Source organism: Notothenia rossii (genome assembly GCF_949606895.1).
Source record: "Notothenia rossii genome assembly, chromosome: 1".
NCBI classification, from domain to species: Eukaryota; Metazoa; Chordata; class Actinopteri; order Perciformes; family Nototheniidae; genus Notothenia; species Notothenia rossii.
The window spans coordinates 15,596,122-15,611,213 of NC_136912.1; the positions used below are offsets into that span (position 1 = coordinate 15,596,122).

The following is a 15,092-nucleotide window of genomic DNA, read 5'->3' on the forward strand; positions in this document are numbered from 1 at the left end:
TTCCCAGCCCTGTATCCAGTTGTATAGTCTGTTCTCTTGTGCTTTCATTTTTTTTAAACTGCTGTGTGTAAATGGGCACAATCCAGGAACTTTAGTAGCAATAATAGTAAAGATAAACTTTATTTATCCAGTACTTCTTTTTAAAGCATGCAGTTACAAAGTGCTTAACATCTTAGAGCTGTGACTAATACATTTCAACACTGCAGTAAGACACATAAAACCAGAGAAATACAAAAATATAATGGAATAAAATGTACACTGATGGCAGCAGAGAAGATAATATAAAAACATTTGTACAATCATGAAAAGCAGAGAAAGTAGAAATACATGCTAAAGACCAACACATATGACATTTATCATTGCAATATATTGAAAATACATTAAGAAGAAACATATTGCACTTTGTCCAAGTAAACCTTTTAGCGAGAGCATGAAATATGTTTAGTATCACAATTTAAAAAAATTAATTACAACATTCCTAGCAACTCTTCCATCTGCAGACACCATCATGTTCCCATAGGTCACTCTTTCCTTTCCAGATTACTGTTGATTTTTATCTTAGTCTTCCGGAATTATGAGTCAACGTCAAACTATAATCTACGAGCTGCTACTGTCGATTAAGATAAATGCTGAACACCGGAGCCTGGTGAACATTAGTGATGAATAATGTACACATTTAGACATCTAACACAAAAGGTTCGGTCAACTATCAAAGACAAATACAACAAATAAGGTAAAAAGTAGAATTCTGACATTTCTATTAAAGTTACAACTTTTTTTTCCCAAAGTCTTTTCAGCTCAACAGCAGGACTTCATTTCAGCTCCCACCAGTGCGCTGCATTAGTCTTTCTCATGAGGGCCGTCTCACCAGATAACGTCAGGCTGCCATCCAAATGGTGAAGGAGACGAGCAGCGTGGGTAAAACCGTGAGCAGCGTCACACAGCCCAGATACAGCGGGACTGCTACACCACACAATGCAGTCAGATAGGAGCTCTTCCTGCTGCAAACAATCTTCCGTACTGCTGTGCAGAACTACAAGAAACAGTGTGAGAATTAGTGATCTGAAGCTAAGTACATCTCAAATTAGCTTGGCAGTACATGTCATTTAGGCACAAAGTAACACTAGATGGAGCTACTCTCCTCGTGAATAAGTCAAGTATATTTTTACTTCAGTGGACAGAGGGAAACAACTTTGCTGTTGAAATATCCTCATGTTAGTAAGTGTGTTTCAGCTTATATTGTTTTTCACAGGAAAACAACTGACATGCACATGCAGTTAACTTTAAACCTTTAGCTTTTGCATGTGACCTTTCTCATACAACAATCTCAGGGTGCAAACACAGTAATACTTTTAAAGAAGTCAGATTACTGGATGGTAGGTTAAGAAGCGAAATCATTTCTTAAAAGAATAATGGAAAGAAGTTGTTCAACAATGACAAATAGTCAGAATGTTTTCTCATCTATTTAGTAGAAGACAGTTTGTAAACCATACTTCATAGAATATTCCAATAATATCAGGTGGAAGGAGATTCCTCACTAATGCTGATCCAATTTAAAAGAGGGGAACACACTTTACAGTCCTATTCAAAAATCGATTTTTGAATACAATACATTCAGCAGTCTGACTTGGAGGGAAAACAATGGCTGTCTTACAAAGTTACTAACTAGCTTCATGTCCTTCCACTGTAGCTCAGGGGAGAAGGTTTGTCAAAGGAAAACAACTTGGAAACTGGAAAATATCTACTTATGAGAAACAGTTTTCCTGTTAAAGCCTCTTATTGGCTTTGGTTCAAATGAAGCATTTTTCCTAGCCTGTGGAATGTGGGTTTCGTTAGAAAGGCATATAGTTTTTACAGCTAATATGGAAATAATCGTTAAATCTGATCTTTTAATCGTTCTACTGACAGGTGCCCAGAGACTGTACCTGGTATGTCTGGTAGCTGATGGACATGCCGTATCTGCAGTACATGACGTAGTGTTCACAGTTGTACCACAGTAGGCTGTAGTTGACCTTGCCCAGGAGTTTCTCTGCCCTTCTCACTATCTCGTCCCCGTCCAAAGGAGGCTGGCTGCACACCTTGTCCATGTGGTTGACCAGGATCTCCGAACCGTACGCAAAGTCAGCCAAGGAGTCCACTCTGACGCTGGCAACCTTAGCGATGACTCCCAACACCAAGCGGTTATTTGATACAATCGTTGAAATTGCAGATGTATTCTTGGTAAACACAGGAAGGATGTCCGGGATGAGATGAGCCACACGATTGTCACCCAAGTAGATACCAAAATGTGTAAATAATGTCCTGGGGACTTCCAGTAAATCACCACGCTTGTAACGGGACGAATCATTTTTAGATTCCTCCTCCTTTTGGGAGGCTACGTAGAAAATGTTGAGTAGTTGGTAAAGAAACATGATGGCAGTGTGTGGTAAAGAGCTCGAACCCCGTTTTTATTTTAGAGGGAATTGGGAGGGGCTAGAGCGGTTAATAGGATTTAGATATTGGTCAATGTCTCAGTAAGATGTGGACAGAAATAAAGGAGCTTTCTCTAATCACTTCGCTGTGTGGTTGGATTTTGAAACTCAGGCCTTGTTGTATTAAGGTCAGGGGTCCTCATTAAGGAGGCTGAATAGGCAACAAGTTAGATCTTTATTTTGAAGGTTACTGAGATTGAGAAATCCAACCAAAAAATAGCAACCATTGTTTCGTCGACTAGACATCCCTTATCATTTGTTTCATCGTTATTCAGCACTTTTTAGACATTTAGAAAACATATATAATAATATAGTTATAGAAATAGTAGTGATATATAGGATTTAAATTAAAAAATAAACTTAATATAAAACAAAATATTTAGTAAAATACAAAGGTATAGGTGCTGTATTAGCATTACTTTTGATGTGTTTATTGTAACTTTTTGCAGCACATCTACACTCTACATTTACACATAAACTATGTTATTGTTTCAGCAATCTTTGAACCCATTGACCATAATTGCAACTTGAGGTGTGAGACTGGAGATGGAGTTAAAGATGACTAGTACGACTGGATTGTTTTCCACACAAAATTGTTAACAATATTTAACCAAAGACTTCTCAACTGTGATTGATCAATACTATTGTTAGGTCAGACATTCAGCAAATAAACGCAGAATCTATTTATATGGACTTCTGTTTTAACTTTTAAAAAAAAGTACACTGAACCAAAATATAAATGCAACACTTTTGTTTTTGCTCCCATTTTTCATGAGATGAACTCAAAGATCTAAAACATTTTCTATATAAACAAAATAACCATTTCTCTGAAATATTGTTCACAAATCTGAAAAAATCTGTGATAGTGAGCACTTCTCCTTTGCCGAGATAATCCATCCCACCTCACAGGTGTGGCATATCAAGATACTGATTAGACAGCATGATTATTGCACAGGTGTGCCTTAGGCTGGCCGCAATAAAAGGCCACTCTGAAACGTGCATTTTTGCTTTATTGGGGGGGTCTGGGGGGGTCCGAAAACCAATCAGTATCTGGTGTGAGGATTAGGGTTAGGGTTAGGGTAATATTGTGAATCGAGTGGCCTGTGTTCGTCATCCATAACATACGCCTGCCAATACCATAACCCCACCACCACCATGGGCCACTCGATTCACAACATTACCCTAACCCTAACCCTAACCCTAATCCTAACCCTCACACCAGATACTGACTGGTTTTCGGACCCCACCAGACCCCCCCAATAAAGCAAAAATGCACGTTTCAGAGTGGCCTTTTGTTGTGGCCAGCCTAAGGCACACCTGTGCAATAATCATGCTGTCTAATCAGCATCTTGATATGCCACACCTGTGAGGTGGGATGGATTATCTCGGCAAAGGAGAAGTGCTCACTATCACAGATCTTTTCAGATTTGTGAACAACATTTGAGAGAAATGGTTATTTTGTGTATGTAGAAAATGTTTTAGATCTTTGAGTTCATCTCATGAAAAATGGGAGCAAAAACAAAAGTGTTGCATTTATATTTTTGTTCAGTGTATGATGGCTTTGCTCTCACTGGCATTGTGTTCTGAGATAGGCTGCGTCCACTCACTCAAGTAGAACAAATAAATAGTTTATTAAAATGTTTTCATATTTACAACATTTAATTATATTACGTTCATTGCAAGAGAATTCCAACCACATACAATACATTTAGATATTGTTGTAGTCAATGTACCACTGTATATTATTTGTGTGCACTCTAATACAGTTATGTGTAAGCTGTTGACAAAATACACTTAAAGTCAACGTGTGTGTTGACTGCAATGTTAGCAAAAGTGAATCACTATCTGTATTCTTTTATAAATATATTTTTCCCAACACTTTTATGAGAGGACCAATGTAAGTCACATAGGAGACTATTGTTTGCATGTAGGTACAAAAACAAAACATTAAACATTGTCTACTCAAAGGTCATGACGTGTATAGTTTTAACTCCATAACACAGGAGGGCACGGTCCTGAGGAGGTTTCAGGTCACTCCTTGCCAAGTAGAAGCTAGAAGTAGATGTAAAAGCAATTAGAAGTTTGATTGTTTGCAGGTTCCTTCTGCTGCACTTCTTCAACCAGCCATCCACAGAGTTAAGGAAATGAGGATTGTGGGTAATGTTGTTGATGGTGCCATGCCATAGCAGATAATGGACACAATTCCCAGAAGGCCTGTGACAGCCACGCTGCGCTGGTCTCTGATGATTGATTTCAAGCATTCGCTGAACTATAACAAAATAAATACAGTTAATTATTTAATGTTGTTTATAAACGATTTTGAATTGCATTGTATGCCCTACAGAACCTTTCTGATAGCCTGATACCTGGAAAAAAAACATAGTTACTGTGAACAGTTGTGAAGGTTAATTCGGAAAGGATGCCAACTTCTCAAATCTGGGCAGCCACGTGGCATTGAAGTGCAAGAGGCTCGATCTATCATTCCAAGTATACTCAGTGTTGGTTTGTTTGAATAATCTGATTTGGCTATTTGGGAACGTGCGCAAGTACAAGATGAACTGTGAATAGAGACAGCTTCTCCTAACACCAGAAAAAAATACGTTTTTAAAGTATAATATACATGGCATAATTTGAATGACCAATAACCAAAAGAACACTTAACATAGACATTTAATTCTGCACCCATTGTCAGAAAAGCGTTGAGGACTATTATACCAACCTTATCTGTTTGCAGGCTGACTGCACATCCATATCTGCAATCGGTCACAAAGTGTTCACAGTTATAACACAGCAGACTGTAGGGAGTGGTTCCGATGTGTTTTTCAGCTCTCTTAGCGACATCTTCATTGGCCAATGCTTGTTCCTTCATGAATTTATCCATGGGGTTAACCAGTATGTTGGAGCCATATGCAAAGTCCTCCAAAGTGTCAACGCGCACCGTGGCGCATCTGTAGATGACGCCAAAGGTCAGTCTCGTGTTTGTAATGACAGAACCAATGAACTTCCGGTCGAGTGTGAGCACAGGTAGGATAATCGGGGATCAGGTGAGCCACTTTATTGTCCCCTAAATAAATGCCAAAGTGGGTGAAAAGTGTTCTGGGGATCTCCAGCAGGTCTCCCCTCCGGAGGGGTTGCGGGGGAGTGCGCTGCGTGTGACCTTTCCGGTCCTCACCGTCCGACCAGCTGGACCCAAACAGTTTGAAGTTAAAGAGAAGATAGAACTTCTCCAACAGAAAGGTAAACAGCTGCAGCATTGCGACGGTTTTGGGGGATAGTACCCTCAAGTGCTTTAGGGAAACGAGCTTTTAATCCTTTCTGTCGCGAGGAGGAGAGAAAGTTCAGAGGATATCCCGAGGGACACGATTGGTCCTTCTGCACGTGCAACCAAAGGGCAAATAATAATAATAATATTGTGTGAAAATAACATTTATTAAGTATTCAAATGGGCAATTGCATCAATAAGATTCATTGATAAATGTAAGTTATTCAAACTGAAATCACCTGTGTTCTAATACTCTAATTAAAAGATAAGTCATGCATACCACTAGTGTAGTTATGCATAATGTTCCCCTAGCAGTAGGCTACACTATATCCCTCTACAAATTTAATGGAGTAATTTAGTGCAAACACTGAAGTGCAAATACATCATAAGTATAAGTACAGTGAGCATTCATGGTTGTCAATTTAATAACGGCCTCCTTTTGAATTGTGCACCTTCTTAGTTCCTTTTGGTGATTAGACCACAGCTATGAGAAACTAATTGGGCTATAAAGCTGATTGACCTCCAGACAATGAAGTGCGGAGGACTTAGTTGACTCACAATGGCGAGTCTGTTCTGTCCCATCCATAATCGGGATCAGTGTTGGAAAAAATCAGGCTCTTCTCAAAGGAACGGTACGACAAGATAAAACATTCTTTGACCAGATAACCTTAATCCTGTATAGGCTTCAGTTACACATCCATCAGAAAATATAACTGCAAGACCAAATTAACCCACTCCAAACTAGTTGTAAGGAAATCAAACATGGAATGCAAAGCAGAGAAAAATAAATCTTAGCTTACATTAAGAGTAACATCAGTTTCTTCATTTGAAAACTTGAGAAATACATTAGTGGTGGAAAACAAAGTGTCAACTTGGCTGCATGTTTTTCCTGCTGATCTACGTTCAGCTCAGTCGACTTACCGCCTCTAACCACAGGTTCGACCCTGGTGGCATTACAACAAAACTTTGCCCTCTGAGGGAGATTTACGGTCAAATTACTCCAGACTCTTGATACATGGGGGACCCTAACAAGGCTCTTTAAGTTTAATTCCTCGTCAGACCTCTTGTGAAATACGCTAACATTGTTCTTCAGGCCTTAAACTTAAGTTGATTACTGGAGTATATCCTCCGGTTTCTTCAAAAACAATGATTCAGCAATAAACGAATAACTCTGAATTGCATCTCTGTTGCTTTGCATTCTGATTCAGTACGCCCAAAGTGACAATGTGACCTGGCATCATTGTCTGATTGCATCGATGTTAAACAGCTGAAGCCACGTCTCAACATCCTGGACACGATATTCGGAGAGAGTGTCCATGTCTTCATGGCACTTTGAGAAGAAAGAAACTCTTTCCTTCTGTTTTTTTCTTCACAAAGAGGCCAGTTCAGCAACAGTTCAGCCTGTTTGGGTTCATGGGCCTGCCAGTTCATTCTCAGGTCAGCAACGCTTTATATCCATCCTGGGACTGTTTTTTTTCCCCCCCATAAAAACCAGGTCACACAGAGGTAGTTAAGGCACGATTTATCATCTAATGCCAACATGTGGCCCACAGATGAAGTCTTATTAAGTTTTATTTTAGCGTTTTTTTTCATGTAATAAAGAGTAGTTTGCCTAGAGTCCTTAAGAATATCCTCTAATTTATAAAAATTATCCATTTGTGTTTGTTGTTACTTTGCAGCATACAAAATATTGAAGTGACACAATCAGTGTAAAATGGCTTTGAACAATATGAACTTTAAACATTCCTCGGTCTAAAATGTCAAAATATCATACTTTACTCATTCATATCACTCACTTTATAATAGCAGAAGTGAAGAAAGCATATCATTCCTAATGTGATCCAAAACCCCACTGAACCCAGACCCACCTAAACCCCATCAGCTACATAAGTTGGACAATACCACGAATATCAAGAAAATGATCTGGCAATTGAGATGTACTATGTGTACGTTTGATTTCTCAATATCAAAGAATAGATTGTGTTCTACTGTGGGAATTATATCACGAACAGTTTATTTATTTATGTCGCCAAACAACAATTCCAAAAAAAACCTTGTGACTTTCTTAAAACCCTCAAATTCCCCCAACACAGAGAACATTACCTCAAAGTCATGAATACTTATTCTTGTTTTTGATTATTCAAGTTTTTAAAGAGATGTTAATTAAAGTACTCACCCCCTTACATTTGGAATTACTTGTCCTATTGAAGCTGTTCTTCAACAACAACCTACGACAACGCATCACTTCCTACGTTGCCTCCACTTTTATTTAATCAGATGAATATTCTGAAGCCAATCTCCCTCTAACTTTCTGTTAAAATATTATACATTTACTAAATCCGTTTTGTAATATATTTAAGGTCACGTGTCATGCTTTTCCGGTTATTAACCGTCCCCTTGTGCTTTTTATGCATGTAAACGGTCTGCAGTCACAAACCCTCAAAGTACACTCTGTAGCGAGTAAGACTCTAACACAGAAAATACCTGTCTATGCTGCCCCAGAACGCCTCGTTGGAGATTTTTCTTTTTCAATTGTTTTCTTCTTATAGTGTAGTAAGTACAGTGACGTATTGGGTATAGTGACATAACGGACCAATCCGCGGACTTCCTCACACAACAGAACACACAGAACACACACAGACTCACAGCCAGGCTGCAGGTGGGTGTGTGTGTGCTCGGGCTGGGTTCAGGCTGGGTATTGATGTGTCTCGCTGTCTCGCAGATCCCCCGCAGCAACCAGGAAACAACACCAGTAAGCCACCTCACACTGTCCGCTCCAGCAGCGAGCCCCGCAACGTCCCGCCAACACGGCACCCGGACCCCACGCAGAATTCTCATCTGTTTGTCATTACTGGTATCATTTTCTGGTTGCTAACGCCATTGTAACACATAATCACTGATGTTCCGCTGTAACGGTGGTGGACTCATCAGAACAGAGTGGGCGAGCTGACCAATCAGAGCAGAGTGGGCTCACAGGGAGGGGGGGGCAGGAGCTCCAACAAGGCGTTCAGGACAGAGAGTGATTACACATACTTGTGCTGTATGAGAGACCAATGTGAGTTTGGAAAATTGCACAATATAAATCTATTCTAGTAGACCTCAACAATGGAATTATGATCAGTAGAAATGGCCATGACATGGGACCTTTAATATGACTACAAATATTCCTCATTCTTTCTTTTGTGACACAAATCAACACACATCTCCATGCAGCATTTCAAGGGGGATACATGTATTTTATCATGAAAAGAGTGTACCAATTATGTTTAAATTATAACTAAGATGTTTCTATTCAGGGACAAAAGAGGCGTATGCTTTGAATATACTTTGAATGTGTGCTCACTGATAAGCTTGTTTGGTTTATTGTGGTTCCACTCCCACTGGTGGTCTTACCCACCAGTGCAGCCCCGTTTCAAACAAGAAGTCAAAATCAATAACTTAATGTTTTGCAAAGAAAAACATTTAATTTGTGGCTAAACTCCCAGAAAGTGTCCCCATGAAACCTGAGCGCTCATTGTCATATTTTGTCATTTAATATAAACCATGTTGATTAAACACCTGGAAAAAAGAGATCAGTGTCATTGTAAATTTGCAGTTGCAGCCAAAAACTGTATCAAGTATCTGCAGTTTAACATTGCACCCTGGTGAATTTCTGAAGAGTAACGAAAAAAGGAAGAAAAAAACGTTGCAAGTAGGAATTTTAGCCGTTAAAGTTAAATTGTAGAAAATTAATCAAATACATTTGGACTGTTAGTATGAAGCCTCAAGAAATCTGCTGTGTTATCTTTGACATTTGTCCTAGGGAATTTTAAACACACAATTTTCCAATTTGCCGTAGTAAGTAAAAAGATAATTTCTTTAAATCTCCAAATCACTATGAAAACATTTTTTTTAAACTCAACTTTGACTTAATTTGAGCTTAAATGGGAACTTTTTAAAGATTCTTAAACATTTATTTTAACTGACATTTGTTAGCCAATTCAAAATGAGTATTTCCAGTAGTCATGTTGTGGTCTTGTGTCAATCCAGTACTCTTGGCACGTCTTTATTGACAGTAAGCTAATGTTAATGTTTTACAGGGACATGTTGTTATATTGACATTATGTCTGGAATGACTCATGTTGTCATTTGCCTTCATCATATGATAAATAAGATTGTAAATAAAATGTGATCATGTCCTAGTTCCTAACGGGGAAACAAGCAATTTAAGTGACAGTCCAATTGAAAAAAGGGCAACAAGTGCTTGGTAAAAAAAAATTCACAATGTACAAAGCTGAGTCATCAGTCTTTTCACTTCTCTTTGTCATCATTACTGTCACTGGGTTCACACAAGTGTGCATTTTATTTTCAGATAGCCCACGTACATCTGTCCGTAAAAAAACTTCATATCTGGGAAATGTTTGAGTCAGAGCTTTGTCCCAACACAGTGAGTTGGTTGTTTGCAGATGAACCTCTTATCTAACACTGACCTGAGGACCTTGTTCAGATAAATATCCCACCGAGTCAAGCTGCTCTTCATTATTCCAAAAAGACCAGACCACAACTGGTGGCAAAAGGCAACATGGCTCCATCACTTGTTTTTACAGCAGGAGGTCTCCTGTTACTTTTCTCCTTCTCATCAGCAGTAAGTCACTGAATTTCAATGTTTTCATCCGTGTACTTGAACACAGACATCAAATTCTTTTTTGTCTTTTTGCTGTGTAGCAAATCAGAGGAGACAACCTTGCATCATGCAACATGGATGATGGCTTTGTAAGTATGATGTGACAAATAATAATGATGTATTCTTTGCCATGTAGATTGTAAGTCTTTGTATATATGGGCAAACTATTATAAAAGTTGTATTTGAACTTCTTTTGTCTGTATTTAGGGAAGATACTGTCCTACAACATGTGGAGTGGCGGATTACATGCTGAGGTATATGCCGGATGTGGACAGGGATTTGGACGATTTGCAACACACACTTGAAACAATTGCCAATTTGACCCAAGAGTCCAAAAACACTGTTGTTTACATGAAAGATTCTACTACGTCAGCTCAGAAGTCCGCCCTGCCAGGTAACACGCTTCATCTGGTGTCATCTTCTTTAAGTAACTGATCGTTAATGTATTAAAAGTATTAAAGGACTGTGGGGAATGTTTCAAGATCAGCGCTGACACTGGCTTTTTATTTCAGATCCATACTACAGAAAATCATCGAATATGCTGGATGATGTTGTTCGGTTTGAAAAGACCATCGTCGCACAGGAACAGCAAATATAGTAAGTCCCCTTAGTATTACTCAAGTTATACAATCTAACATCAAACCTTAGTGCCAAGCTACTTTAATGTAGAATCAGTAATTCAGAGATTGTTAATATTTGAACTCAACCAAAACAAATACCCCCCTAAACATTTACCGTCCCTTTCGCTTCCACTGCCTTTCTCTTTATATATCTGTGGCCTTCCCCCTGTCATAGGCATAAGCACCGAGGCCTCCTCTTGCTGATTTGCTGGAATATTTTCTGGTGGCTCTGTCCAAGTCAATAAGTTTGTTGCACATTGACAAAGCCAGGGCTGGGCATGAACCCTTGTTTTTTTTGCGCACACACAGAACAGATAGCTAGTGGACCATTTTTGCCTAATGTGCCAAAAATATATTGGTTCAAAACAGCTGACTGCACCTTTTAGTATTCATACACTTTTTAAATCAAATAAATTGATGAGACAGCTATCGTTAAAAGTTACTTTGTAGATAAAAAATGTCTTCCACAACATATGCATAGTTTGTGAATCAAAATACATTGTTATAGATTTAAATCACAGAAGCAAAACTCAAACTAGTCAGAAATGGTAAACAAAGGTCATGTGATGGAAATCTGGTTCAATTATTTGTCCTACAGTAACATAGAGTAGTAGAGTTATCTTGATGTGTGAAGTGTACTTGCCTACTCTTTCGTAAAAGTTTGTTCAAGTAGCACTAACTGTTTCTATTCCACTAATTAGCAGCTTGCTTGTTTCTTCTATTGTGTTTTCACCTCATACTAGTTCAAGAAAATTTTACAAACCAACAACCCCTCCGCCTCATCCCTCAGCCCTAAGAGACCACTCCATACTTTTTCTTTTGACGCTTTTACCTACTTTTACTTCTCCAAGCCACCCACGCTTTCAGGTCAATGCACGCCAACCCTTATCGCCCACACAGTTTGCACTGTGCACGGTGCGATTGGCCGCCCCCTCTTCTTTCGCCTATAGACACAGGAACTCAAACTCACTTCTAAAGAGAAAAAAAACACTTATTTTCCAAGTTTCTTTTTCAAATGTGTTTCATTTGCTTCTAGTTTGTTCCTATTTTCTTATTCTTGTCGTATGTATTTTGTAAAAGACTGTACATTTGAGCTTCACTGTTCTTACTACATGAGTTTCTCAGGATAAAGCTCCTACAACTCATTTTCTCCCCTTTTTCTAGTGAACTTCAGAATTTAATTTCATCAAACGAGAAGAGAATGTCAGACTTGAAACAGCTCTCCGTGCAGCTGCAGCAGAAATGTGCTGAGCCCTGCAAAGACTCAGTTGAAATCCAGCCCCACACAGGAACAGGTAAAAAATGAATCCATTGACCTTCAGACCTTCCCAGAAATGTCTCAATCATGCCTCATCTGAACGGCATTTGTCCTTGTTCAGTGTTTAGTCAGAGTGTAAAATCAATAAGGCAAATCAATGTAAAGTAAACAGATTTATTTTAGATTGACTTTATTTCAAAGCGGTTATTTCTAAACCTTAAAATAAGCGTGGCCATAATGCATAAGCAACAGGAAATAATATGTGTTCATTTTATCCTGTGTTATAGTCAATACAACCACTACTCTAGACAGTCTTTTATGTCTTGCTGTTAAACCTTATTTTTTCTTCTTCGCTTCGTTCATCAGACTGCCAGGATATTGCTAACAAAGGTGCCATCACCAGTGGGCTTTATTATGTGAAGCCAGCTAAAGCCACTGAGCAGTTCCTGGTCTATTGTGAGATTGACAGCTTTGGACGTGGCTTCACAGTCATACAGAGGGTATGTTTCACTTGAACAAATGTTGAGAAAAAACACTCTGTACTGCCTTCATCTGGCCCTGCATGATTCCCAGAGTCTTCTCTTAGAGAACTACAACGACTTAATACTCAGTAAAACAACCTTCCAGTCCTGATAGCAAACAACTGAAGAGACCGTATGAAAATGATTAGGGTTGGATGGGGGCGCTAAACCGTTATGTTTTCATCTTTGAAAGCGTCAGTCCTTTGCCCAATGTAATTAAAACATTGTTTGACTTGTTTTAAATGATACCCTCCCCCCAATATCTAAAAATTATATGAAAGAAATGAGTTGCTACAATTCATCTTGACTCAAAAAGCCAAAGCATTCAATTGCACGGCAGGGATAGACTGAAGACGGTTGCAACACTTTTTGCATTTCTCTCAGTAACTCTGAGTCAGGACACCTACATTTGTATATATTAAACGTACATCTACAATCAAAGATGATTACATATGACCTATCGTATCGTCATATGACACTGAGGACTTTTTTTGTCCACAGAGACGCGATGGCAGTGTGGACTTCAACAAGGACTGGGTCCAACACAAGGAGGGCTTCGGATATCTCTCACCAGACGACACCACAGAGTTCTGGCTCGGTCTCGAGAAGATGCATCTCCTGACGGTCTCTACGAGCATGCCGACTGTGCTGAGGATAGAGCTTGTTGACTGGGAAGGCAACAAAAAGTACGTACACACACGATAACAAATTACATAAGAGGAGAGCAAAGGGACTCACTGAAAAGCAAACATGACCCTCATAGTTAGTTTTTCCTTTAAAGAACGAAAACAAATTACTCAGCGGAAGTTAACAAAAACTAACAATAATCAATCTTTCTCCAGGTATGCCGATTACACCATGTTCAGAGTTGGATCCGAGTCCGACATGTACCGTCTTACATACGGTTACTACTTAGCCGGTGATGCTGGAGATGCTTTCGATGGCTTTGACTTTGGTGACGATCCCAGTGACAAGATCTACACCTCTCATAATGGCATGCAGTTCAGTGCCTTCGACAAGGACAATGACAGGTACGACGGCAACTGTGCTCAGCAGGACGGCTCCGGCTGGTGGATGAACAGATGTCATGCTGCACATTTGAACGGCAAATACTACCAGGGTAAGACAACAGGGCCAGAATCTTTAATTGGTGTTCATTTAAATGATCTGTTAAGATGTTAAAGGTTTTAATAATATATTTTATTAACAACTATCCTCCACATAACGATATCCAAGCACATGTATTCATATTAAAGGTCCACACTAAGCTGTCTGTGTTTTCTTCTATAGGTGGAACGTATACAGAAAAGGATGCAGGTGAATTTGGCTACGACAACGGCATTATCTGGGTCACATGGCACAACCGCTGGTACTCCCTGAAAGAGACCACCATGAAGATCATTCCCCTCAGTCGCATCACAGCAGGAGGTGGACAGCAGGCTGGGGTGAAACAGTTTGGCGGGCTTGGAGTTTAAAAAGAAGACTAACATGGTTGTGGTCTGTTTTTTGCTTTAGTTAAGGTGTTCAGCACCAAATCACTAAATTAAATGTAATGCCTCCGCGATAAAAATTCTGACTTTATGATGTGTAATTCTTGCATGTTTGGCAGAATTGTGACGTTCACATTTTCCTTTCAGTCTCTGTTTTGTTTTGAAACCTAAATATTGTTTTCACCAATTACAGTCAATACTTCTTTGGAGATTTTTTGTTTGGACTAAGTTGCTGTAGTGGAAACACTAATAAATATGGCATGCAGATCTTTTGTTAAGAATTTGCAGATGGGTAAAAACAGACTTTGGTAAAAACAAACACTAAAATAAGATGTATCTGAATTGACTCTGCAAAAGTTTAAATATGTTGTCATAGTACAGCAAATATACACCTGTATGTATATAAATAAAACCTTCCTTAAATGTAAAGAATGTGTCCACTTGTTTTTCATATGCTGTGTAATATATTATACACCCATGCATCAGTGTTTATTAATCATTCATTTATAATTATAATTATGAAACCTTTGCAAGTAAGAAGCACAGTCACAGTCTTCAAGACAACACACACACACACACACACACACACACACACACACACACACACACACACACACACACACACACACACACACACACACACACACACACACACACACATACACACACACACACACACACACACACACATACACATACACATACACATATACATATACATACACACACACACACACACACATAGAATTATAAGAAGATACAGCAGTGTATTTGCTGTTTTCAAAATAACAGGTTTTTGATTAATGA

At 39.0% G+C, this 15,092-nt stretch overlaps 3 protein-coding genes across 3 annotated transcripts; 1 reads left to right on the top strand and 2 right to left on the bottom strand.

Moving 5' to 3' along the window:
• Positions 1 to 877: 877 nt before the first annotated feature.
• Positions 878 to 2,413, bottom strand: LOC307028128 (lecithin retinol acyltransferase; the record flags this gene model as incomplete). The annotated part of the gene is made up of 2 exons (XM_079662921.1): positions 1,926 to 2,413; positions 878 to 1,033 (listed from the first exon to the last, which is right to left on the bottom strand). Exons 1-2 carry the CDS (start codon positions 2,409 to 2,411, stop codon positions 878 to 880), a joined length of 642 nt encoding a protein of 213 aa, XP_079519047.1. The 5' UTR covers positions 2,412 to 2,413.
• A 1,746-nt stretch (positions 2,414 to 4,159) lies between these two features.
• Positions 4,160 to 5,725, bottom strand: lrata (lecithin retinol acyltransferase a; the record flags this gene model as incomplete). Its single annotated transcript, XM_079643778.1, is given in 3 exon segments — positions 4,160 to 4,740; positions 5,191 to 5,502; positions 5,504 to 5,725. Coding segments are annotated over 3 exon segments (687 nt in total). The 3' UTR covers positions 4,160 to 4,587.
• A 4,515-nt stretch (positions 5,726 to 10,240) lies between these two features.
• On the top strand, positions 10,241 to 14,717 carry fgg (fibrinogen gamma chain). Its single transcript, XM_079654304.1, has 9 exons — positions 10,241 to 10,357; positions 10,438 to 10,485; positions 10,604 to 10,790; positions 10,909 to 10,993; positions 12,181 to 12,311; positions 12,641 to 12,774; positions 13,297 to 13,481; positions 13,638 to 13,915; positions 14,086 to 14,717. Exons 1-9 carry the CDS (start codon positions 10,295 to 10,297, stop codon positions 14,268 to 14,270), a joined length of 1,296 nt encoding a protein of 431 aa, XP_079510430.1. The 5' UTR covers positions 10,241 to 10,294; the 3' UTR covers positions 14,271 to 14,717.
• The last annotated feature ends 375 nt before the right edge of the window (positions 14,718 to 15,092 follow it).